Source organism: Rana temporaria, chromosome 11, assembly GCF_905171775.1.
Source record: "Rana temporaria chromosome 11, aRanTem1.1, whole genome shotgun sequence".
NCBI lineage: Eukaryota > Metazoa > Chordata > Amphibia > Anura > Ranidae > Rana > Rana temporaria.
This window is the reverse complement of record NC_053499.1, coordinates 58,793,244-58,818,795: the sequence shown is the minus strand read 5'-3', so window position 1 is coordinate 58,818,795 and position 25,552 is coordinate 58,793,244. Positions and strand designations below refer to the sequence as shown.

At 43.0% G+C, this 25,552-nt stretch overlaps 1 protein-coding gene across 3 annotated transcripts in view; it reads right to left on the bottom strand.

The window, feature by feature from the left end:
- Nucleotides 1-25,552, bottom strand: part of PHRF1 (PHD and ring finger domains 1) — an 83,676-nt gene that overhangs the window by 9,671 nt on the left and 48,453 nt on the right. For all 3 annotated transcript variants that reach the window (XM_040328612.1, XM_040328614.1, XM_040328613.1), the window contains exons 9-15: nucleotides 22,889-23,021; nucleotides 22,425-22,519; nucleotides 19,264-19,451; nucleotides 18,832-18,951; nucleotides 16,597-16,751; nucleotides 12,635-15,366; nucleotides 2,568-2,820 (exon numbers count right to left, since the gene is read on the bottom strand). In XM_040328612.1, coding sequence (XP_040184546.1) covers nucleotides 2,568-2,820; nucleotides 12,635-15,366; nucleotides 16,597-16,751; nucleotides 18,832-18,951; nucleotides 19,264-19,451; nucleotides 22,425-22,519; nucleotides 22,889-23,021 — 3,676 coding nt within the window. The remainder of the gene's footprint in view (nucleotides 1-2,567; nucleotides 2,821-12,634; nucleotides 15,367-16,596; nucleotides 16,752-18,831; nucleotides 18,952-19,263; nucleotides 19,452-22,424; nucleotides 22,520-22,888; nucleotides 23,022-25,552) is intronic.

The following is a 25,552-nucleotide window of genomic DNA, read 5'->3' as shown; positions in this document are numbered from 1 at the left end:
TTACACTATGCATACTGTATGCGTTTCATATTGCCAACTATTCTTAACCACTTCCCGCCCGGCCCATTGTAAAATGACGTCCACAACGGACCTCTAACGATCCGGGTGGACGTCATATGACGTCCTGGGCTTTGCGGGTGGATATCTGAATGATGCCTGCAGCTAGAGGCATCATTCAGATATCCTTCTCTTGTGCCGGCGATTCTGCACAACGTAAGAATGATCATAGTGGCCGCTAGATAGTTCTTACAGGCGGCGGGAGGGGACATCCCCCCCTCCCGCCGCCATCCGGTGCTTCTCCGGGCTCTCCCGTGCCATCGGGGGCCCGGAGAACGAATCGTCCGGCGCTGGCAGGAAGCATATCTCTATGACCGTCGGAGGACCCGGGCGCGATGTGATGACGTCACGCCCAGGTCCCCGTAAGTAAACAAAGCCGCATTTGCGGCTGCTAAGCAACAGTAAGCATGAGATCGGTGAATTTTTTTTCACCGATTTCATGCTTTCCAGCCTGGAGGAGAGATGTGGGGTCTTATTGACCACGCATCTCTCCATAAAGAGTACCTGTCACACACATTCCTATTACAAGGGATGTTTACATTCCTTGTAATAGGAATAAAAGTGATAATAAAAAAAATAAAATTAAAAAAAAAAAATGTGTAAAAAAAGAAATAAATATGTAAAAAACGCCCCTGTCCCCAGTAGCTCGCGTGCAGAAGCGAACGCACACGCAAGTCCCGCCGACATATGTAAACGCCGTTTAAACCACATATGTGAGGTATCGCCGCGTGCGTTAGAGTGCCAGCAACAATTCTAGCACTAGATCTCCTCTGTAAATCTAAACTGGTAACCTGTAAAACATTTCAAAGCGTTGCCTATGGAGATTTTTAAGTACCGAAGTTTGGCGCCATTCCATGAGTGTGCGCAATTTTAAAGCGTGACATGTTAGGTATCTATTTACTCGGCGTAACATCTTTCATATTTTACAAAAAATTGGACTAACTTTACTGTTCTGTTATTTTTTTAATTCATGAAACAATTTTTTTCCAAAAAAAAGGCGTTTGAAAAATGATTGAGTAAATACCGTGCAAGATAAAACGTTTCAATGACCGTCGTTTTATTCCCTAGGGTTTCTGCTAAAAAAACATATATAATGTTTGGGGGTTCTGCGTAATTTTCTAGCAAAAAAATTATGATTTGTACATGTAGGAGAGAAGTGCCAGAATAGGCCTGGTATGGATGTGTGTATAAAAGCCCTGTATGGAAGCGGTTAAAGCAGACCTTGCATGGAAGGTCCACTTAACTGACAGCCACCACCCATGAAATACATACAATTTAAAGCAAATCTCCTTTCCTTTACAGCCAAGGAAGGCACCATCTTATCCTCTGTTTGGTCTGCAGTTGCCATGGCGCTGCATGTGATCCGTTATGACACTGGTTATTTGCTGGCTAGACAGTCTGGTTGCAAGTTTTCATTCACAAAATGCTATACTGTAACCATTTTGGGAAACTTAAATGATTGGATATAGTTCTGATTTGGGCCTGTCAAAAACAACCAAAAATTGGTTGAATCTTACTCATGCCCTTTGGAAAAGATAAACGTTTGAAACTCGCAATTGCTCTTTATTATAATCCCTTAAAGATGAGCTATGTCTTCTTAGTAACCAACCACAAACCAATGAGACAGATTGCATTAACCTCTTTTCTGCCATGGCAATTTTTAAAAGGTTACATACATATGAATTTGGTAGAAAACCATTTTAAACTGCCAAACTAGATGTCTATTAGAACCCCAATGTCATGACTGCCCTCTACTAATCATCAACCCAGAAGGCTAACGTTTACTTTGCTGTAAACGGCTTTAACCTTTTAAATGCCAGGATGTTTATAGAAATACATTGGTGGACAATGGCTTATAGATGGTTAAAACTTTATAGGATACTGTTAGCAATTCATAAATCCATGTTCTTTTTGTGTTACTCATAAATGCATGGCCTGTGTTATTCCATAAATCCTAATTTGTTTTTAAATTTGAACTATGGCCTCTAATGATATTTTCTGAAAGCAGAAAACCTTTACATTCTGCGTGCCAAGTGCTCATCTTCTTTTACTATATGCCCCTATACAATAAAGAATAATCTTTAGCGAAGAATGCCTAGCATTGTCAGGCAGATTCAATAAGGCAATGCAAAGAGCAATGAGTAGATAAAAAGTAATCGAAAGCAAGGAAATGGAAAGCATCTTTCATTCCAGTAAGGTGAAGTCTATTTAGCCTCTTATCGTTTACTACACTTTGCACATCTATGCATTGCCTTATAGTGGAAGCAGATTTGTTCATTCTTCTAGAACAGGGATATGCAATTAGCGGACCTCCAGCTGTTTCAGAACTACAATTCCCATGAGGCATAGCAAGACTCTGACAGTCACAAGCATGACACCCAGAGGCAAAAGCATGATGGGACTTGTAGTTTTGCAACAGCTGGAGGTCCGCTAATAGCATATCCCTGTTCTAGAAGTACAACACATCGGATCCACTGTGCACCTTGGGAAAAAAAAGACCAGAATCTTACACGGAGATTGGTCTGGGGTTTCATCCTCAGACGCGTTGTCCTGAAGGTTCCAGGTGACTCTCTTTATCTGAGGTTTGGAGGTGGAAGTGGGTTCTTTTTCTTTAAGCTCATCAGCAGACTTGCTTTCTTCAGAAGGCTTACTTTTTGAGGTATTTTCATTAATGTGATTTCCAGCCTCTGTTTCCAACAAATTTTCATCATCTTGAAGAAATGGAATGACTGATGTTTTGGAGAAGTTAATTAAAGTCTGCTCCTAGAATTTTAAAACAAAAGTCAATTAATAAATTTGCCTTAAAGTTCAGGTTAGTGCTTTCATCAGAAGGGCTGCATTAGTAGTAAAAAAAGGTTTATTTTGCAATGTTCCTATCCAATACATATTTAATTTGTTCACACGCTACCCAAATATATACATTGACAGGATTTTTAAAATTTTCAAGCTTACCATTGAACTGGAACTGCAGTCAAAACTACTTTTAAAAATGTTTCCCCTCCCCTCTTCTAGCATGAATTCTGACTAAAAGAACAATCTAGTACAATCAAAAGAAATCATCTACTATAGATGGATCACAGATCTTCAACTACTCCAATGTTGGCAATGGGCTTGGGTAACTCAAAAGACACACTAAAAAAAAAAACAAGAACAGAGGGTGCACCAGCCTTGCACATTGTGATAGCTTTAATTATAATAATTTTGTACGTATATAAATCGGTTTTATTAATAAAAGGTACCAATTCTGACTAATTTGATCCCATATATTTGCCTAGTTTCAGGCCACTCCGATCCAGGCCCATGATTAGCCCACCTGTCAGCCAGTACCGGCTGCAGGGGACAGGAGAGAGTGACAATAACGCAACAATAATGGGCCATAGTAAGCCTATAGGTGACGTCACTGCTCCCAGGCATTATCAGGTGTTATAGAGCGCCTTCTCCATTCTCCTGCCACTAGCTGACACATGGGAAGATCACGTGACCAGACCGGAACAGCCTAAAAATTGGTATTAAGGCCTCATGCCCACGACGTTTTTACAGCCACTTTTATGAGCGTTTTTTGCAGCTTAAAAACACCTCTTCATATTAGCCTATGGCCTCATGCCCACCATGGCGTTTTTGAGCTGTAAAATGGCATAGCTGTTTTTAAGCTGCAAAAAAAAAAAAAAAAAAACACACAACAGGACCAGTGCATTGAGGCTCCAGCGCTAGAGCTGTAAAAACTTCAGATGCCGGCAAAATGAACGCGATTTAACGAGGCTCAACGCTGTGTTAATCCTCGTCCGGCGTTTCTGTCTCTATTCAAAATCAATGGTTCCCTATGGGAGCCCATTGATTTGAATAGAAGTCGCACCAGAAGTCGGATAAAGAGGATCCGACTTTGTGCTGAGAAACTTGAGGGTGTATGGTTCTTAAGGGGAACCCCACACCAAAAAAAAAAAAAAAAATGGCGTGGGGGGTTCCCCCCAAGATCCATACCAGACCCTTATCCGAGCACGCAGCCCGGCAGGTCAGGGAGGGGCAACCCCCCCCACCTGGACCATGCCAAGCCACATGCCCTCAACAGCGCCCCCCACCCCAAAGCACCTTGTCCCCATGTTGATGAGGACAAGGGCCTCTTCTCGACAACCCTGGACATTGGTTGTTCGGGTCTGTGGGGGGGGGGGGGGGGACTTATCGAAATCTGTGAGTCCCCTTTAATAATGTGGCCCTCAGATCCCAGCACCCCCACCCTATGAGGATGAGTAAGTGTAAAAAATAAAAAAAAAAACAACACACACAACACCACTGCAAAAGGTTTTTAAAGTAATTTATTAGGCAGCTCCGGGGGTCTCTTCAGCTTGTTATCCGCGCTCTCTGGCCTCTTCTGCCGGGCTCCTCTGCTATCTTTTGCATGCTCTTGCTAGGTCTTCTCCGTCGTCTTCTTTCCTCTCCTCTTCTTCCAATGCCAACTCAACGCTCTCTCCCACTGTAATGCAGCGTGCGCAATGACTTATATTGGCATGGGGCGGGGCCACCGGGTGATGTCACCCCTGTGACCCTGCCCCTTACGACATCACCATCCCAGGGCATGATGGGCCGGTGACGTCATAAGGGGCGGGGTCACCGGATGACATCGTCCAGTAACCACGCACCATGCCAATATAAGTTGTTGCGGCATTACAGTAGGAGAGCGTGTCGAGTCAACACCGGAAGAAGAGAAGAGGGAAGACAGGGAAAACCTTGCAACCATTAGCAAAAGAGCGTGCGATAGCAGAGGAGCCCGGCAGAAGACACCGGACAGTGAGCGAAGAGGCCGGACAGCCCCCCCCCGAAGATAGAAGAGACCCAAAGTCAGAAAAGACTCCCAGGGCTGCTTAATAAATTACTTTAAAAACCTTTGTAGTGTGTTTTTTTATTGACACTTTTTTCCCCAGGTGAATGGGTAGGGTACCCCATACTCATTCACATAGGGGGGGGGGGGGAGGCCAGGATCTGGGAGCCCCCTTATTACCATAAGCCCCCGCCCGCAGACCCCGAAAACCAACGGCCAGGGTTGTCCAGAAGAGGCCCTTGTCCCAAAGCACCAACCACCCCATGCTGAGGGCATGTGGCTTGGTATGGTCCAGGAGGGGGGGGCACTTGCTCGCTCCCCTTTCCTGACCTGCCAGGCTGCGTGCTCGAATAAGGATCTGGTATGGATCTTGGGGAACCCCCACGCCATTTTTTTTTTGGTGTGGGGTTCCCCCTTAAGATCCATACCATTGATTTTAAATAGAGAGAGAGAAACGCGGCTGAAAGCCAGCCCGGCTAAACGTGCATTGAATGCAATGCAAAACGCAGATAATTGCATTTTTAACGTCGCTTTTTTCCTGGCGCCTGTACTGGCTTTACAGCACGTTTTTTAAAACGTCCATGGGCATGAGGCCTTATACAGAACTTTTCTTACAAAAAGGTTAGTCATAATTTGTGTCAGGAGAGAGAAGGAGCATTGTTAAGAGTATAGTAGTAAGGCTTTAATCAGAATTCTACATGTGAAAAATACATTATTGACTTTTTATTTGAAAAAATATTTATAAATCTGTAGAGCTGCTCTTAGAAATAAACAGTGTTATAGTAAAAACAGTGTTAAATAAAATAAAAAAATTATCAGAGTCTACTCCTTTGTTCAGGAAACTTAAAAGGTGACGTACATAAACGTACACATCTTATGTGGAAGTAAAACAATTGCTCATGTACGCGTTCTATATTTTGTACAATTAGCTTGGGGTTCCACTTCAAAAAATGCTTCAAGTGCATTCATTGATTAAAGCAGGGGTCTCCAAACCCCGGCCGGCTTGTGCCTTTTCCCTAGCCCGTGGCTCTCCCAGACTTATAGCATTGCCGATCTGCTGCCTAGGGTTCAAAGCAGCAGATCGGCAGTATGACTGGCAGGTCCATAATACAAAGCCGCTCCCCAACACCCTCCCATGCTGCCACACTGTGCTGAGGATTGGCTGCTGGGACCACCTGTCCTAGCAACCAATGACGTCATCAGTGCGGCATCTCCCAGCGTCCCGCCCGCTGTTTGTATTAGAGATCCTTCCACGTGTAGCAGCGGGCGCGAGTCGGGAGGTGCAGGAGAGCTGCCTCGTGTCAAGAGGCAAAATGTACAGGAGCCTCTGCTGGGGAAAATTATAATTTGGACACCATGTGGGGAGATTGTTCCTGGGAACACTGATGATTGTGACATTGCTGCTGGGGACTCTGATGATGGGGACACTGATGCTGAGGACACTGATGATTTGGACACTGATCCTGGGGACATTGTTGATCCTGGGGAGACTGCGGATTTGGACACTCTGCTGGGGACACTGATGACGGGGAGAATCTGATGGATGGGGGGACACGGTATTGGGGAGACTCTGATGGGGGACACAGATGTGTGGAAATGCTCTGATGTGGACACAATGTGCAAGGAGACTCTGAGGGGAACACAGACATGCAGAAAGGCTATGATGAGATTATTTACATTGTATTCATTTATTTATAAATAACACATTTTTTTTTGGCCCGCAAATATTTGTAAAATCTACAATGTGGCCCTTGGCCTAAAAAGTTTGGAGACCCCTGGATTAAAGGATACCTATACTAAGAGAAATAGATGGTCGTTGTTGGCCTCTTTATGAACACTCTTGCTGCCTGGCTGTCGCTTTGGTCTAACTGATCTAGATACATTTTCAAATCTAGAGAGTTCTGACCTGTGTAGTCAAGTGTATGCTTAACACTAGCAATTAACTTCTATTATTTGCTCCCTTTTGTTCTGTAAATATACCATTTAAAGAGTTTTTATATCTGATAAGTGCAAAAACGTGCATGTTGATCCTGCTAGATAACCAGAGAGCTGATAACATCAGTGCTGCACAATTATCTAATTCAGTGGTCTCCAAACTGCGCAACAAAAAAACTGTGGAAAGAGGGCACCTGGGGCAGTGCGATAGTAAGAACAAGTAACACTTTATTCAGATAGATACTTTCATGTAAATGTATCTTGCAAGCTGCACGCAGGGTGGATGTGAATCCCTAATCAAGCAGCTAGCTTTCACAAGGGATGAGAAGACTGCTGTGGGGATAAGCACGGAACCCCCTGCATTGGAGGTACATCTCCGGACGAGGGCATTTCTGAGGAACCTCCCCTTTCAGGCAAACCTGCCCCCCTCTAGTGGGAAAAAAATGTATACTATCTGGACAGAATCAAAAACAGCCAATCGGCACAGAGACCAGGCGTGGCTATTTGCCCGATCAACAGGGCAATACTGTCAGGAATTTATAGTTGCGATCCAATCTCCAACATGTAAACATGTATACCTGTCATAGCATGGCTGTGCTATAGGTACACTTGTGCCATGCTATGACAGTAATACACGTTGGAGATTGGATCGCAGCTATAAAAGCTGGCCAGTTTCCCTGTTGAATGGCTATGACTAGCCACGCCCGGTCTCCGTGCCTATTGGCTATTTTTTGATTACGTCCAGACAGTATAATTTTTTCTCCTCTAAAAGGGGGGGGGGGGGTTTGGGTGAGTTTGCCTGAAGGAGGCGGAGCTTCTGAAACACATTGCAGCACACCTATCCAGATTTGGTACTGTGACATATACCTCCATATGGCGGGTCCGAGCTTATCCCTACAGCAGTCTTCTCATCCCTTGGGGCGGCTGCCTGCTTGATTGGTGATCCACATCCTCCCTGCTTGCAAGATACATTTACAGTTGTGCTCATAAGTTTACATACCCCCCGCAGAATTTATGTGCCATTTTTCAGAGAATATGAATAACACAAACTTTATTCACTTATGAATAGTTTGGCTGAAGCCATTTATTATCATTCAACTGTGTTTACTTTTTTTAAATCATAAATGGCAACAGAAACTACCCAAAATGACCCTGATCAAAAGTTTACATACACGGTATTAAGAACTGGGGTATTGCCCCCTTTAACACCGACAGCTTGAAGTCTTTTGTGGATGAGGCCCTCTATCTTTTTCACATGGTAAAGCTGCCCATTCCTCTTAGCAAAAAACCTCCAGTTCCTGTAAATTTTTGGGCTGACCAAGGCCCCTTTCACACGGACGTGTCGGTGTACGAGCTATGTTTTGCTCAGCAGGTATCGCTCCGCCGATCTCGCTGAACAGGCATACGACTGGTCTGTATCTGAACAATGTGCAGGGACCAACCTGTCAGAGCGCAGCTCTCCTCTATCGGTTCATCCGATAGAGCAGGGATCCTCAAACTACGGCCCTCCAGCTGTTGTAGAACTACACATCCCATGAGGCATTGTAACACACTGACATTCACAGACATGACTAGGCATGATGGTAATTGTAGTTCCTGAACAACTGGAGGGCCGTAGTTTGAAGACCCATGCGATAGACGGATGGAAAAATAGGGTTTCCATCCGTCACACTTTGGTGGATCGGATGTCAGCGAACATGTCACTGCTGACATCTGTTGCACCACAGGAGGTGCACGGAGCGTCCGTTCAGGTCAGCCTAAAAAACTGACAGGCGGTCCGCCCGTGTGAAAGGGGCTTTACATGAACTGCACGTTTGAGATCTCCCCAGAGTGGCTCAATGATATTGAGGTCAGAAGACTGGGAAGCCACTCCAGAACCTTCACTTTATTCCTCTGTAGCCAATGACAGGTAAACTTGGCCTTGTGTTTTGGATCATTGTCATGTTGGAATGTCCAAGTACATCCCATGCACAGCTTCCTGGCTGATGAATGCAAATGTTCCTCCAGTATTTTTTGATAACATACTGCATTCATCTTGCAATCAATTTTGACCAAAATTTCTTGTGCCTTTGTAGCTCACATTTTCCCAAAATATCAGCGATCCACCTCTGTACCTTTTATCATAGGCCTTGTTGACTTCTCTCCAAATGTAGCATTTATTGTTGTGGCCAAAAATAAAAATTTTGGCCTCATCACTCCAAATGACTTTCTGCCAGGAGTATTGTAAAACGGGATACTTTGTGGAATTTGCGTAATAATGGCTTTCTTCTGGTGACCTCGACCATGCAGCTTATCTTTCTTTATCAGTGCTTCCTAATTGTGCATCTTCAAACAGTCCCACCACATGTTTTCTATATTTCACCTGAAGCCATTTGTGGGTTTTTCTTTACATCAAACAATTTTCCTGGCAGTTGTGGCTGAAATTTTAGTTGGTCTACCTGACTGTGGTTTAGTTTCAACAGAACCCTTCATTTTCCACTTCTTGATTAGAGTTTGAACACTGCTGATTGGAATTCTCTATTCCTTGGATATCCTTATATATCCCTTTACGGTTTTATAAAGTTCAACTACCTATTCCCGCAGATCCTTTGACAATTCGTTTGCTTTCCTCATGACTCAGAATCCAGAAGTGTCAGTGCAGCACTGGATGAAAGATGCAAGGGTCTGTCAGGAGTCCAGAAACGCATTGGCCTTTTATACACACACACGCCAATTACAAGAAAACAGATCACAGGTGAGGATGGTTACCTTTAATAGCCATTCAAAACCCTTCTTGTCAACCTGTGTGCATGTTATCAGGCCAAAATCACCAGAGTATGTAAACTTTTGATCAGGATGAGTTGGGTAGTTTCTGTTGTCATAATGATTTTAAAAGAGTAAACACAGTTGATAATAAATGGCTTCAGCCAAACACTATAAGTGAAAGAAATGTTTGTGTTAATTATATTCTCTGAAAAATGGCCAAGAAATCATTTCTGCCAGGCTATGTAAACTTATGAGCACAACTGTATGTATCCGTTTTAACTATTGCACTGACCCAGGCACCCTCTTTCTGCAGTTTTTGTTAGTGTCTGAGGGAATTCTCATTTCCTGCTGAAGAGCTGCCCTGTGTGCTATCCCACTCAACCTGTGGATCCATCCGTCCTGCGGACTTCTCCTCGATATTCCTTACTACCATGGACTAATTCTTAGTCAATTTGTTTTGAGTACATCTTGCCGCCGCCGCCCCCCCCCCCCTGTTAATATCACTTATGCTCCACCTTCTAGCTGCCAATGAGCGATGACACACACTACCTGCTAGTTCTGTGCGATATATTGCTTGTCTCCAAACTGCATCCCAGGTGCCATATGTGGCCCTTTTCTTGCTTTTATCTGGCCCTTGGGGCATTATTTCTCCGTCAAGTGGGACACCATTACTGACACCATTGATGGGACACCATTACTGACACCATTGATGGGACACCATTACTGACACCATTGATGGGACACCATTACTGACACCATTGATGGGACACCATTACTGACACCATTGATGGGACACCATTACTGACACCATTGATGGGACACCATTACTGACACCATTGATGGGACACCATTACTGACACTGATACCAATGATGGGGCACTATGTCTCTCACTGATACCAACAATGGGGCATTATTAATTCCCTCAATACCAATGATAGGGCATTGTTCAATCCCACGACACGTTCCCAGCTATTTCCATGGACTATAAAACACTCCTACTCTATGTTGCAAAGAAGGGGGGGGGGGATTCTGTAGTCCTTTTCTAGGGAGACTATGCTGCTACCTACATATCTAAAGTACAGAAAGTGAGCAATATTACCGTGAGACAGGAAGTGTTGTGACAGACAGGATCACTAGGTAAAATTAAAGTTTTTTTCACCACCACATCGAATGAGTGACAATTAAAGTGCCTTGTAAAAATATTCACCCTTTTTGGTGCTTTTCCTTTTTTGTTGCATTACTATCTGGAATTAAAATTATTTTTTGGGGCTTTTTACCATGTGATACACAACATGCATTTGACTTTGAAGGTGCAAAATGTTTTTAGTTTCTTATTTTAATTGGTTTTATAAGAAAAAGGCATACAAGACTGTATATGTTACAGTCCATATTGTTAATGCTTCAGAGCATATATGCAGTACAGTATAGCATAACATAACATTGGTGAATAACTAGATGCGATCAGACTTTTCAAACGACAGGTGTAACAGTATTGATTTTGGATAATAAATATTAAACTGTTTAACAATTTATTGTAAAACAAATCAAGCCGGAAAAAAAAAAAAAAACTAAACTCCCAAATAGGATGTGGTCAAATCAATTAATATCACAAGTCCCATGATTAGTTACTTCCAGGTTTTAATGCAACACAACAGGCAAACAAATCAGTTTCAAAATACTTTCGCAAGCACTATACACATTTTGTTCTGCAGCATTACATACAATTTAGGTCTGCTTCCAGGTGTCATACGTTTTGTAAAAACCTTCATTATTAGAACATTACTTCCGGGTTTCCCCGAAAATATGACCTACCCCGATAATAAGACCTAGCATGATTTTCGGGGAGGGCTGCAATATAAGCCCTAACCCCAAAAATAAACCCTAGTAAAGTCTGTTACATAATTTTTTGTTATCTTACAGAACAATTACACAGCTATAAGGTTTACGTGTCTCCCTTTGTAACTGCATCATGCAAAATACTTTATTTACAAACTCGCCGGAGGTCTTCTCCTCCTGGCTGACTTCTTCGGCCCCTCCCTCTTCATTGCACGGAGCAGGCTGACGTCAGCGGAGATATCGGCTCTTCCCTCTTCTGCTCTCCTCCCAGCTGTCTGCGGCCCCTCCCTCTTCAGTGCACAGAGCGGGCTGATGTCAGCAGGGATCTCGGAGCGGAGAAGATAAGCTCAAGTAGATCATGTGATGCCCAGGGGAGCTATAAAAAAATGCTGTAACAAAGGTATTTCCTGTAAAACAATTACAAAGGGAGACACGTTGCACCCCATACCGGCACAATTCCTACAAAACGGATTAAATAATTCTATAAGGACTTAAGAATTTTTTCGGGGAAACACTATATTGCAGAGGTGAGCAACCCCTTACAATTGTATCCATTTAAAGTGCTTGTAAACCCTTGTTTACAACTTAATGTTACAGGCAAGCCTATATTAAGGCTTAAATGTAGCCAACAAGCATATCTCCTAAACCTGCACGGTTTAGGAGATATCCCTGTATTAGCATGTGCCGACTTCATGCGACAAATGCGTACTTAAGCCAACTAAAGCAATGGCACTATGTGTAGTTGCTTCAGTTGTACTGTGCCGTTATCACGCGCATACGCGGGACAACATGTCGGCGGCCAGAGGGGGGGGACGTGGACCGCTGCGGGGGCTTCAATCGGAGGCAAGTAAAACATAATCAGCTAGTCTAGCCGATAATGCCTTTGACTTGCAGGATTTGCATTTTTTTTCGAACGGAGGGCTTACTTCCTCTTTAACAGACCAGGGAGCATAAGATTACATTGGGCATTAGCCTAGGACAGCGTCTCCAAACTGAGGCCCTGGGACCAAATATGGACCATGCAAGCATTAGCCTGTTACTGATTGAAAAGACAGACTTTATGTACCACCCGTGCTACCTGGGCAATTAAACATGGTGCTCTGTCCCAGTGTACAGATTGGTACATAAATGTAAATGAATCCTTACTTTTATGAAAACCAGAAAAAAAAAAAAAAAAAAAAAAGGAAAATTAACAAATACATAACAGGTTCACAATCCTGAACACTGTATTAAGAAATAGATTTTACCTTAAAGTCACCTTCCCGCTTCATTAATATAGCTTCTTCTAGGTCAACATCGTCAGGGCTGGCTGCATCTATAGAGCATACATCATCTGAAAGATCGTTTAGAAGGAGGTCATCTAAATGTGATGGTGACCACTGAAGGTCATCAACCTCCTGTTTGACTGGTGAAATAGGGGCAGACTGAACAGCTCCTTCAACAGAACCAGCATGTGGACTATGCAGCTTTGGACTTGGTATATCTGACATTACAGACAGGGGAGAATTCTGAGGACTTGCAATTTCTGAATCAGAATGGAAGTCATTTACAGGAGAAGCATCCTGGGGTGAGGGAGGCTCTGGATCATCTTCACTCTTGGTGTCTGGTAGCAAAGAATCCAAAAGAGAAGGTGACCATGGAGGGCTATTGGCTTCAAGCTTAATTTTCTCATCACATGAGTGATCAGACATGTCTGAAGCCGATTCCTGTTTAATAGAAACCTTCCTTTCAGAAAAAAGGAAAGAGTCATCTTCATCTTCCTCCTCTTTTGGTAGACTGAGCACAGACTTCTTTGTCTCTTGGGTAATTGTGGGAGACTCCGCTTTAAAGCTAACTGTACACGTTATAGTGTTTTCATTGTTATTTGGGGACAACACGATATGTCTAGTTATTTCGGTGTCTCGAAAATAGGTTTTGTCTTTCGATTTGTGAACTTTAAATTCTGTGTCGACTTGAGGCGATTTCGATCTTTGCTTTCCTCGATCGTCCTTTGATTTCTTTTTCTCTTTTGGCCTGGAGCTCCCTTCCTTGCTGGAGTAACCCTTTTCACTTTTGTGTTTCCGTTTTCTCTCTTTATCAGGAATAGGACTAATGGAATAGCCTGGCGATTCACTTCTTGAATCTCTCTTCTTTTTCTTCTTCTTCTTGCTGTTGTATGCTCTGTGGGAAGAACTGCTATGGCTGCTCGATCTGGACCGCCTCCTTTCCCTAGACTCCGAGCGTTTTCTTTTTTTCTCTTTCTTCTTTTCTTTTTGGCGCTTTTTCTTAGAACGTTCACAACTTCCTGAGCTTGATCTGTCACTACGTGTTCTTTTTCCCTTGTGTGATTTTGACTTGAATTTTCTATCCCTTTCTCTGTCCTCAATGGACATAGAAGCAGATCTTGAATCTCGCTCTCGGGAATGTGGTCTCAATCGTGAACTTGAGCCTTCTTTCGATTCCTCTTTAACAGTTATCTTCTTCTTCGTTTCACTGGTACGGCTAGTGGGTTCAAGTGGGGTTTCTGAATCCCAAACTAACCGATTGCTTGATGTACTTTGAAGGCAAGTCCTATGTGGAAGAACGTCTGGATCAGGTTTAACAGAAACTACAGGGTGTTCGTTTTCTACATCAAAATGAAATCCACGAGTGCCTCCTGCTTTCAGATCAGATGTAATTTTTAGTCCCAACGGACAAGATATCCTAAAGGGTGGAAGCTCATTTGTCTCTTCCGGAATTATTTCTTTCTTGATATCCTTTTCCAACTTTAAAAATGAAGGAATGATAGGACTTTCATTAACTTGACTTATAGATTCTTCTGGCTCTTTATTGGTAGGTGACATTCCAGAAAAGCCTGGGCCAAGTTTGAAAACACTCACTTTGCTTGAGTGGCTGGTAAATTTAAAGCTCCGAAATGCTCCTACTTTTACCCCACTAGATTGAGTTTTAATTGCAGTAGTTTCTACAGATGGAGGAGGGGGAGGAGTGGGAGGGGGAGGTGGTGGCGGTGTAGCTGGCCTTTCTGGGCTGCTACTGGGAGAACCTGAATCTGAACCTGTTGGTTCAAAAGGATCATAAATTTCATTTTTAACAGTTTTTTCTTTCTTGACTGTTGTAGAATAAGGGGATGACGCCTTTTGTGGCATTTTGCCATCTGAAGTACGAAAGGGATCTTTTGAAACCGGACTAAATTGTCTGCAGGAATTTGTTGAACTTCCGCTAATCGTTATTCGAAGTCCACCTCCTCCAGAATCTGAAGAACCAATGTTCCTTGAACTGTTAGAATAAGATGGTGCTTTGTTACTGCTTGATGCCGTTTCACTAGATGATGTACCACCAGTGTTTCTTGAATGTGCTTGTGACTCTTGTCGGGTGTTTCTTTCTGTGTTTTCAGCTGTAGAAAACCTGCCTAACTGCTTACTGTTTTCTCGACCAGTTAGTTGGTTCATGGTAGGCCCTGAAGAATGAGCTCCTGAGCTCTTGGTTGAGGGTTCCAGTTGCTTATTGACTTCATTACTAGGGATGTTGTCAGATTCCCTTTTGATCTTTGGTATCCGGGGAAATTCCGAAATGTCAAGTCTTAGCGACGGTGGCTTGGTAGTATACTTGATCTCTGTTTTCTTCGGTTGTGTAAGTTCTCCTTTGTGAAAAGTCCCATTGAGGCGTGAAGTCTCTCCAGATTTAGAATTTAGGCGGCTACCAGAAGAATGTACCTGGACTACCCTTGGTGTAAAAGCATTACTTAGTCTGAAGTTGGGTCCTCCAGATACTGAAGGACTGGTACCAGATAACCTATCTAAGCTGCTTGAAGGTGGTGATGGTGATGGTGATAAAGAATAAAGACCAGCTGGAGAAAAACTGGGTTGGGGTGGCTGCTGTTCAATGGGTTTCCATGTACTGGAAGATGTAGTTGTTGGGGACCCTGAGTGAGACGGGCTTGGTTCCATTATGTCTGCTGGTGCAACAGCTTCTCTAGATTTTCTCTGTGAGGTTCCATCTTCTGTGAAAGAATAAAACAAATATGATGTGATATTTTTCAAGAGTGTAAGTAGTTTAACATGTGAACAAACAAAAATATGGTTATTTGTACACCTCAAATTTTCTCATAAATCACATTACTGTAACATCCATGGAAAAGATCCTGACAAGTATTAAAAGTAAAGTACATACTAACAGATGGAGACACCTGCAGAAGCTTTTAGTGCTCTAACTCAACATATATAAGGGCAGGTAGGTGTAGGCAACTACTGAAACTACCAATATGTGCCAGAGATTTGCCCAAATAAAACTGCCCATCATTTGTGGAGAGCAAATACACAAAGCTATATTGCAGTCACCTCTATGTGCAGGATATGACATGACAAATCTCAGAAACCATGTAACCAATGTTGTCCGTGTCCCAAACCAGTTGGCTCTTATAGTGCTTCCATTAGAAACATTTTCCCTTTTTCATCATAAATGTCGCCTAGCTACTAAATTTAAATAACCACTTTGCTTATACTTCAGAATTTTATCTACACGTTAAAATACACCATCCATGTCCTCCTCTGCTAGGCAGAAAAAAAAAACTGAGCTGCTATCTGCAGGGCGGAGGGTTACATCCGGAGAGACTGCCCCCTGGGCGTGGCTGTTTAACTCTGTTAATGTAACATGTATTTAAATATCCAACATGTTCTGCCTAGTCCTCTCCTATGAACAGGAACATAACCCATATGTCATGAATTGTGAAGGCTGTGTCCGTCCATGGACAAAAAGAGAAAATATTTTTTCTTCTTTTTGTATTTGGGTAAACCCATCTAAAAGAAATATATTCTGAAAATGCTAGTTGTCAATCTATGACCTGCTTAAAAGGACACAAAATCAGAACAAGGATCTATCAAGCAAGGACACGTTCTGATACGCATACTTCCACTTCAGTGACTAGGTGATTGCTGAAGACACAAGCTGATGGCAAAACCACCAACATTTTCAGATATGGCATCCTACATATTTCTCTCAGCACAGGATCTCTAAAGTCTGCATTTGACAGCAAATATAAATAAAGCAGGACTGTCTTGCCAAATGACACTACAGTACAACCAAATGATTAGCAACTACTTTCCATTCACCATGCAAGTTCAGTGTCAAACTTCTCTGTAAATCTTGCATGTTTTCTCACTTGTTAATCTAGATAACTGTACTACAATTTTTCATACTGAACAAAGTACATGTCACACAATTAGCAGCTTACTAGCTTTCTTAGTCGACAAGGATCCATCTCTACGGATGACGATATCTGAGCTCGTCATCATCAGTCTGCTCTGTTCAGACAGGATGCTTCCCAGAAGATCTGGCACAGGTTCAGCCACTGCCACCGAGCCAAGAGCCAGTGGTGCCACGCTGCCTCTGCAAAGCGTAAATAAGATAAAAAAAAGCAGAGGTCTCATTAGTTTACATACATTGTGATAACACTGAACTGGCTTCTTTAAAAGTGTAGCTCAAAATATACTAGACTGCTGTACCAGTTAAAATGTGGCAAGAACATGCTTCGACTTTTCAGTTGTGCACTAAATTATGCCCACTTCACACAAAGGGTAGTAGATGTGCTAGTTCATTTAACATTTTAGGAATTCATTAAATAGGGGTGTTCAAGCCGTTTCTGTGTTTATTAAAAGTCAGCACCTACAAAAAGAGTAGCTGCTGACTTTTAATAAAGTTGGCACACTGAAAGGAAGTGGGAGCTGGGTACCAGCCCCCCCAAAATAGGACATGCCAAAAGTAGGGAGTCAGGAGTACTTAAAGCAGAAGTTCCAATTTTGGGTGGAACGCTGCTTTAACAAACAAGAGCTAAAGGGCATTAAAACATAAGGATCAGATTTCATGCTTTCTGATAAGACAAAATAATTCTGCAGCAGCTCACTACACCATGAGAAGTACAGTGCATCTGGAAAGTATTCACAGCATTTCACTTTTTCCACATTTTATGTTACAGCCTTATTTCAAATAGGATTAAATGTTTTATTTTACTCAAAATTCTACAAACGATACCCCATAATGACAATGTAAAAAAAAAAAAAAAAAAAAAAGTACATAAGTATTCACAGTCTTTGCTCAATACTTTGTTGAAGAACCTTTGGCACCAATTACAGCCTCAACTCTTTTTGAGTATAATGCTAAAAGCTTGGCACACCTATTTTTGGGCAGTTTACCCCATTCCTCTTTGCAGGACCTCCAAAGCTCCATCTGGTTGAATGGGGAGCATCAGTGCACAGCCATTTTACGATCTCTCCAGAGATTGTCAATCGGGATTAAGTCTGGGCTCTTGTTGGGCCACTCAAGGGCATTCACAGAGTTGTCCCATAGCCACTGCTTTTGTTATCGTGGCTGTGTGCTTACGCTTGTTGTACTGTTTGAACATAAATTTTCACTCCAAGTCTGAGGTCCAGAGAGCTCTGTAGCAGGTATTCATTAAGGATGCCTCTATACATTGCTGCATTCATCTTTCCCTTGATCCTGACTAGTCTCCCAGTTCCTGCCACTGAAAAACATCCCCACAGTATGATGCTGCCCCACCATGCTTCGCTGTAGGGATGGTATTGGCCAAGTGATGAGCGGTGCCTGGTTTCCTCCAGACACAACGCTTGCCATTCAGGCCAAAGAGTTCAATCTTTGTTTCATCAGACCAGAGAATTTTGTTTCTCATGGGCTGAGAGTCCTTTGGGTGCCTTTTGGCAAACTGCAGGTGGGCTGTAATGTGTCTTTTACTGAGGAGTGGCTTCCATCTGGCCACATCTCTGTCATACAGACCTGATTGGTGGAGTGCTGCAGAGATGGTTGTTCTTCTGGAAGGTTCTCCTCTCTTCACAGAGAAACGCTGGAGCTCTGTCAGAGTGACCATCGGGTTCTTCTCACAATTGCTCAGTTTTGGCCAGGCTACATGCTCTAGGAAGAGTCCTGGTGGTTCTAAACTTCTTTCATTTAACAGATGATAGAGGCCACTGTGCACATTGGGACCTTCAATGCTGCAGACATTTTTCTGTACCCTTCCCCAGATCTGTGCCTCCATGGCTTGGTCTATGCTCTGACATGCACTGTTGCCTGTGGGACCTTATATGGACAGGTGTGTGCCTTTCAAATCCATGTCTGATCAACTGAATTTACCACAGGTGGACTCCAATCAAAGTTGTAGAAACCTCTCAAGGATGATAGGCGGAAACGGGATGCACCTGAGCTCAATTTTGAGCATCATGGCATGGCAAAGGCTGTGAATACTTATGTACATGTGATTTTTTTCATTTTTTGTTTTTAAAACGTTTGCAAAGATTTCACACAAACTTCTTACACACTGTTATGGGGTATTGTTTGCAGAATTTTGAGGAAAATAATTAAAATTTATTGTGGAATAAGGCTGTAACATAAAATGTGGAAAAGGTGAAGCGATGTGAATACTTTGCTAATTCACTGTATTTGTTTAGATCAGTCTTACCGTGACAGTCCCACAGAGATTGGTCTTGCAACGGGTTGATGAGACCTCAAGGCAGAACGAGACAGAACTCTTCTCTTAGCAGTCAGTGGAGATGATGGACTGCTTGCATTATCCTCATTACTGTAAAAAATTCACAACCATCAGGTGAAAACATAAGCCTACTTTTGGAAGTGAATCATGCTTTTATAACAAAAATAAGCATAAAAGACAGATTTTGCCTATAGACTCACTTGGACTTAATGTCGTGAGGCATTCTCTATTTTACAATCCTTTGCATAATAGACAGGTATGCAAATCCACAATATTTTTTTACTCCTACGGTTACCATGCTTACTGTAAGGCTATTGTTCCAATTCAATATTAGAACCGAGACTACAAGTCCAAAGTGTATTTACCAGCTTTATTCCAGAAAACAGACTGTAAAGTGTTTACCTGTCAAAAGGATCTAGGTCATATGCGCTTCCAAATACAGACAGTGTGGCAGCGCCAATGTCACTTCTCATGGAGCCCAGTGTTTGCTCTGATGATCTCTGTATACGAGGTAATGTAGTCCCTCGGGTCGGATTACACATACCCAAGGATTTAGCTATGCGCCTATGAGAAGTGGGAACTTTTCTATTCTGGAAAAAGAAAGAAAACATTAATTCATACGGGTGATCAGCATGCAAAAAAATTATGCGAATCTCCTTCGTAGAGCCTAAATTTAATTGGAGTGTAATACATACCTTAAAGGGAATGTATATAAGTTTTTAAGCAAGCATATACAGTATTTCGATTCATAATTTTAGGTTTTAGAATAAATCATAATATTTCGCCATAAGTTTGCGATTGTGAAATATAGCAAATTGCAGTTTATCCACTAGAATGAGCAAAAAATCTGCAATCACTCATCAGAAGCATTGTACAGAATATATTGCAGCTCGGGATCACCATGTTGCCAAGAAGCTAAAGTTACATTTTAATGCTCATCTCCAAGCTGGTCCAAACTATTTGCTTCACTAACAGACGCAGTGGCGATGTGCTACATACAGTATACAGCTTTGTTCTGTTGTCTCTGTAAGAATATCAAGACAGGCTGAGCGCTACTTAGCCATTCACAGGAAGCTCCTTTAAAAAACACCATCATGTCTCCCCCCACCCCCCCCCAAAAAAAAAACAGCATGAGGTAGGGGTGCGACGGATCAAAAAACTCACGGATCGATCCTCGGATCAGGAGTCACGGATCGGATCAGCAAAAAAAAAAGACAAATCTCGTTACACCCACCGGAGTTTTATATTTTATAGTTATTTTTAACACAAAAAACGGAGCTTAAATACAGTATATGTAAATCTGACGGACTGTTTACATGTTCAATTTTAAAAGCAGCAGCAAACCCGCTGACCTTACATGCTTGCTAATGTGACAGAACACCTCTGATTTTCACATTTAACATTTAGTTAAATGTGAAAATCAGAGGTGTTCTGTCACATTAGCAAGCATGTAAGGTTTGCTGTTGCTTTTAAAATTAAACAGTCCGTTGGATTTCTAAATACTGTATTTAAGCACATAAGCTCAGTTTTGTGTTGAAAATAACTGATATATATGATCGGACACACACAGGGCTCCTCCACCTGTCAGTGATTATTGTGGGGTATGATGGGGTCTCCATAGTGAGTGTGTAATGACAGGGGACATGGTGTGGAGGGGAGGGATGTGTCCGGCTCATACTCGCAATGTATTCTAACTTGGCTGTGAAAGTTCTGCTCTCTGATGGTCACCTCGTCCATCCTTCATATTGCTGGAGCCCACCATAGACTACGGGTGCTGGTGATGCCAAAGAGCATCCTCCCCCGTCCAGGAACACAGGGAGGAATAATAATAACAACAAACACTCGGCCTCCCCCCGGGCTCCGCAGCACTCCTTCTCCCTTCACACACGGCTCCGGCCAAAACACTGGCACACACGCCGACCTGCTCGTAACACGCCTGCTGATTGGTTCGGAGGCAGGGCAACTCTGGGTCGTCGCTTCTGTTCTGCATCCTGATTGGCCGAGTGCTAGTGTTTTGTTTCCCACCTCCTCCTTTCCTGTCAGTCAGTGTACTGCAGTGAGAGGAGGCTGAGGGAGCTCACAATCTACGAATCATACGGATCACATGTGTGCCGAACCGAATAGGTTGATCCGTGCGGATCATGGATCAATGACGATCCGTTGCACCACTAGCATGAAGAACACATTGTGTAACAGTTGCATCCTCTGCCCCCCTTCCTATCACTCCCTCCTACAGTAATGAATTAATGGACTTGTATAGCGCTACACATGCTAACTGAATCGCCTCTAGGTGCTTTTTTGCAGCCAGTGTCTTCCTGGCTGGTGCGGTCATTTTACACACATATATATACTGGGCCAATTTGGCCAGGACCCAATTAACCTACCAGCATGTCTTTAGAGTGTGGGAGAAAACCGGAGTACCCAGAGGAAACCCACGCAGGGATTCAAACCAGCGACCCTTTTTCTGCTAGGTGAACGTGCTAACCACTACACCACTGTACTGCACGGTAGGGCCCCCCCTCCCCAGTAGTGTCCTCTGCCCCTCGAAGCAGTGTTGTCAGGCCCTCTGTCCCCCACACTAGTGTCCTCTTGCCCTCTGACCCCCCCCCCCAGAGAAATGTCCTCTGACCCCTCCCCCCCCCCCCCCCCCAACATCAGTGTCCGCCTCTTACTTCACATCATCCCCCTTACACAATGCAATGTAGGTAGCACTGTCCCACCTTGAGAGGCAGCACATTTTTGGCAACCAATCACCTGCTGGTTAACTTCAAAGGTTAACTGATGCAGCTCCCGCTCCCGCCTTTCATCTAATGCTGCTTTGCCACTGAACAACGACAATCCATGTTCATGATTCTATAAAACCGACGTTTCCAAGCACACCCCCTACTCTTGAGTTCCCACCACTGCGCTTACAGATATTTAGTGAAGCTGCCACTTCAAACTTAAAGAATGTGAATAGTATTTTAAACTCAAAACAAATAAGTGTAAAAAAAAAAAAAAGTGGCGCTAAAATAGCACTTCTCAAGTGATGTTATAAATGCTTGGTTGGTGAGTGTGTTATCCGACGTGAGGAATCACTGGCACACTGGTGTGGTGGATGAAAAAAAAAAATTTTTTGCTGAGAGAAGCATTTATAACATCACTTGAGAAGTGCCATTTTAGCGCCGCTTATTTTTTTACACTATTTGTTTTGATACTATTCACATATCCATGATCTACCTGATGGCTGCCTGCGGTTGACCAGTAGATCGTAAATCGGTGAGTTGCTAACCCGGGACAGTTGGGCTTTAAAGAGGAGTTCCACCACCGCCATTAATTTTTTCAAAAATGTACACTGTTCACCATTGTGTTGTGCTGCATTAAATCACAGGGTGTTTTCCATCGCTCAGGAGAAAGACTGGGAACATGTTACATGAGATTGCTACAGATCACGGCCATTAATGTCCATTTTACAAATTGATGGTCCCATTCCCACTACAGGATTACTACAAAGGGCCGCAAAGCAAGCATCACATTTGACCCCCTCAGGCCACAGACTGGGCTCCAAGATAATAGACACTTACAGTTTTCCTCCATCCTTTTCGTCTCTTGACTCGCCGCTTCCGCCTTTTACCCACGCCACGACTCCCTTTAGACACTTTGGGCTGACCCTTTTTGACTGTTGGGAGGGGGAGGGAGAGAATAGTTACATCTACTGCCACAGATAATGTGGTGTGTGGGGGGACTTGCATTAACAGTACCAAATGTATACAAGTTTTCTTTATACTTTTTGCCGTATAATGAAAATGAATAAAAAAAATACATAGAGATCGGTGTACATTTGTACCATCTTTAACTTTGAGGAAAAGTCAAACATAGGCATAAATCTAGTGTCGGATCAGGTGCCATCTTTCATTTCCTACTCTGAATTAGGAAAAAAAGGTCAGCTGGAATGTAGCCAGGTGTTGGGGAACACACTAATGTTTATGGATGATAAACCCTACTTGTCCTGATTGGATCTGCGTGCGTTTCCTTTTCTGACACTCACCGACTCTCCTTTTCCTTCTGGTAGATGCAGGACGAGGGGCAAGATTACGTATGTACACAGCACTGTTCAGTCCAGCCACAACCGTTTCAATGGTTTCATCGAGGAGAGATGACAACACATATCTGGGGACATTCTGTGAACAAAATAAAGAGGTTTTAGAATTAGGAGAGAGAATAGAATGATCCATTTATTTGAATGCAACCAGGGTCTCCAACGCCACTTAAGTGTCTGTTCACTTTTCAGGAGACTGGCAGAGTTTGATATCCCACTGTTCCATTGCAGGTATCCAGGAACCTGGGCAAGCACTTTTACTGTATCCAAGTATGTCATGTCTGGCTTCTCCATAAGCACATACTGAGGGCTAAGCAAATTAACTGATGCAAAGCATACATATACTCAACAAGCATATCTTTATGACCACCCACCTAATGTTGAGTAGATGCCCCCTTTGCCACCAAAACAGCACTGACCAATTGTCGCATGGACGCCACTAGACCTCTGAAGGTATGCGGCGATATCTGGCACCAAGCCATCAGTGGCAGATTCTTTATGTCCTGTAAGCTGTGAGGTGGGGCATCCATCACACAGGTTTTTCTAGCAGATCCCATAGATTTTTGGCTGGATAGAGATCTGGGAGAATTGAGGCAAAGAAAACACTTTAAACCCATTGTTGTGTTCCTCAAACCATTCCTGAATTCATCAGACCAGACCACCTTCTTCAATTTGCTCCATGGTCCAGTTTTGATGCTCAGTGAAACTTTTGGGAGCCTTTGGCTGCGGACATGGGCCCATTTTTTTCTGCTTTCAACAAGGAAACTTCAGGGACAACAGGTTCTCCTGCTGAATAATCCCAAGGACTTTTAGATATCATTGTAACAAGATAATCAATGTTATTCACTTAACCTGCCAGTGGTCATGTAGTCAAGTTATGGTTGACCGGAGTATAGCAGAAAAGGTAAAGAACTGTTGCTAAACATCCCTATCTTTACCAGACTCTAACAATTCAGCAGGTCCGGTCACTTTGTTCCACCCAAACAATCCATTTTAAAAAGAAAAAGATGCAAAGTCTGGTACAGTTGTGCAGAGAAACCAGATTAATTAAAAAAAAGTTTTAGTAAATCAATCCCAAATTGTTAAAGGCCAGCTCCAACTGGGCATTTACATTTTTAAAACCTAATAAACGTTTGCCATGTCATGTTTAATTTCTTACTGAAATAGCCGTTATGGATTCCCAGTAAGATGCCCCAAAAAAAAAGTGCAATGTGATCTGCACTTTTGGCTCTCTGCGCTACATCGGAACAAGGTTTATGGCACACAAATTTCGGTGTTGTGCCTCCACCCTTTTCCATCTGCTGGGCCATTCACAAAAAAGCACCAGCGTCATCAATATGCTATGCTTTGTGAGGGAGATGGCAGCAGCACAGCGCCAAAACTATGTGCATCATAAACCTTGTTCCGATGCAGCAGACAGAATTACGGCTCCTTCTACGCTTTTTGGTATTAATGGGGGGACACCAAAAAAAACTTTTGGCAAGGGAGAGGGACCATTACACACAGTCATTCCATAATATACAGTCCCTGACAAAAGTCAGGTCACTTGTGTACAAATTGACCTGAAGTGCCGCTAAAATATATTTCTAATCAAGATTTTGTTACAAGAAATGGGTCATTTTAATCCCAACAGCTTTTGTAATAATGTTTCAGTGCAAAACTAAACTGACAAAAAGTATTCCAATATTCACAGCTTGGTAAAGCCCATTGAGTCAATTTTTTCCAAGACAAAGTGTTGTCACCTTGATATATGAGCTTCACATGTGACTAATAATGGATCAATTAGGTCTCAGGTGTGTATAAAAAGAACACCAGTACACTAGACCTTCTCAACTGCAACTAGACCTCTGAGAACATGCCTAAGATTCACCCGGAGACTAAAGTGTTGATCATCAAGAGGCTGAAGACCAGATCCACTGCTGATGTGGCAGACACCTTCAATGTGTCTCAGCGTCAAGTTCAGAGGATAAAAAAGAAAAAAGATTTGAAGAGACTGGAGACGTTTTGGACAAGGCCAGGTCAGGCCGACCCCACAAGACAACTGCTCGGGAGGACCGTTTGTTGGCTCGAAAATCCAAGGCCAGCCCATTTTTCCACTGCAGCAGAGCTCCACGAGACCTGGTCACCTAAAGTCCCTGTGTCAACCAGAACAGTTCGTCGGATTCTGTCTCGAAATGGCCTCCATGGTCGAATCAGTGCCCATAAGCCAGCACTAAACAAAAGACAATTGAAAAACTGTATGGCATTTGCCAAGGGCCACAGCCTGCTAAAAAGGATGGACTCTGAAAAAGTGGCAGAAGGTGGATTTTTCAGATGAATCTTCTGTTGAATTACACCAGTCGCCGCAAATATTGCAGGAGACCAACTGGAACCAGCATGGAGCCGAGATTTACCCAGAAAACAGTGAAGTTTGGTAGAGGCAAAATCATGGTCTGGGGTTACATCCAGTATGGGGGTGTGCAAGGGATCGGCAGGGTGGAAGGCAACATCAATAGTCTAAAATACCAAGAAATCTTAGCTACCGCCAAATTTTGCAGCAGGATGGTGCTCCGTCACATACTTCCATCTCCACATCAAAGTTCCTTAAGGCGAAGAAGATCAAGATGCTCCAGG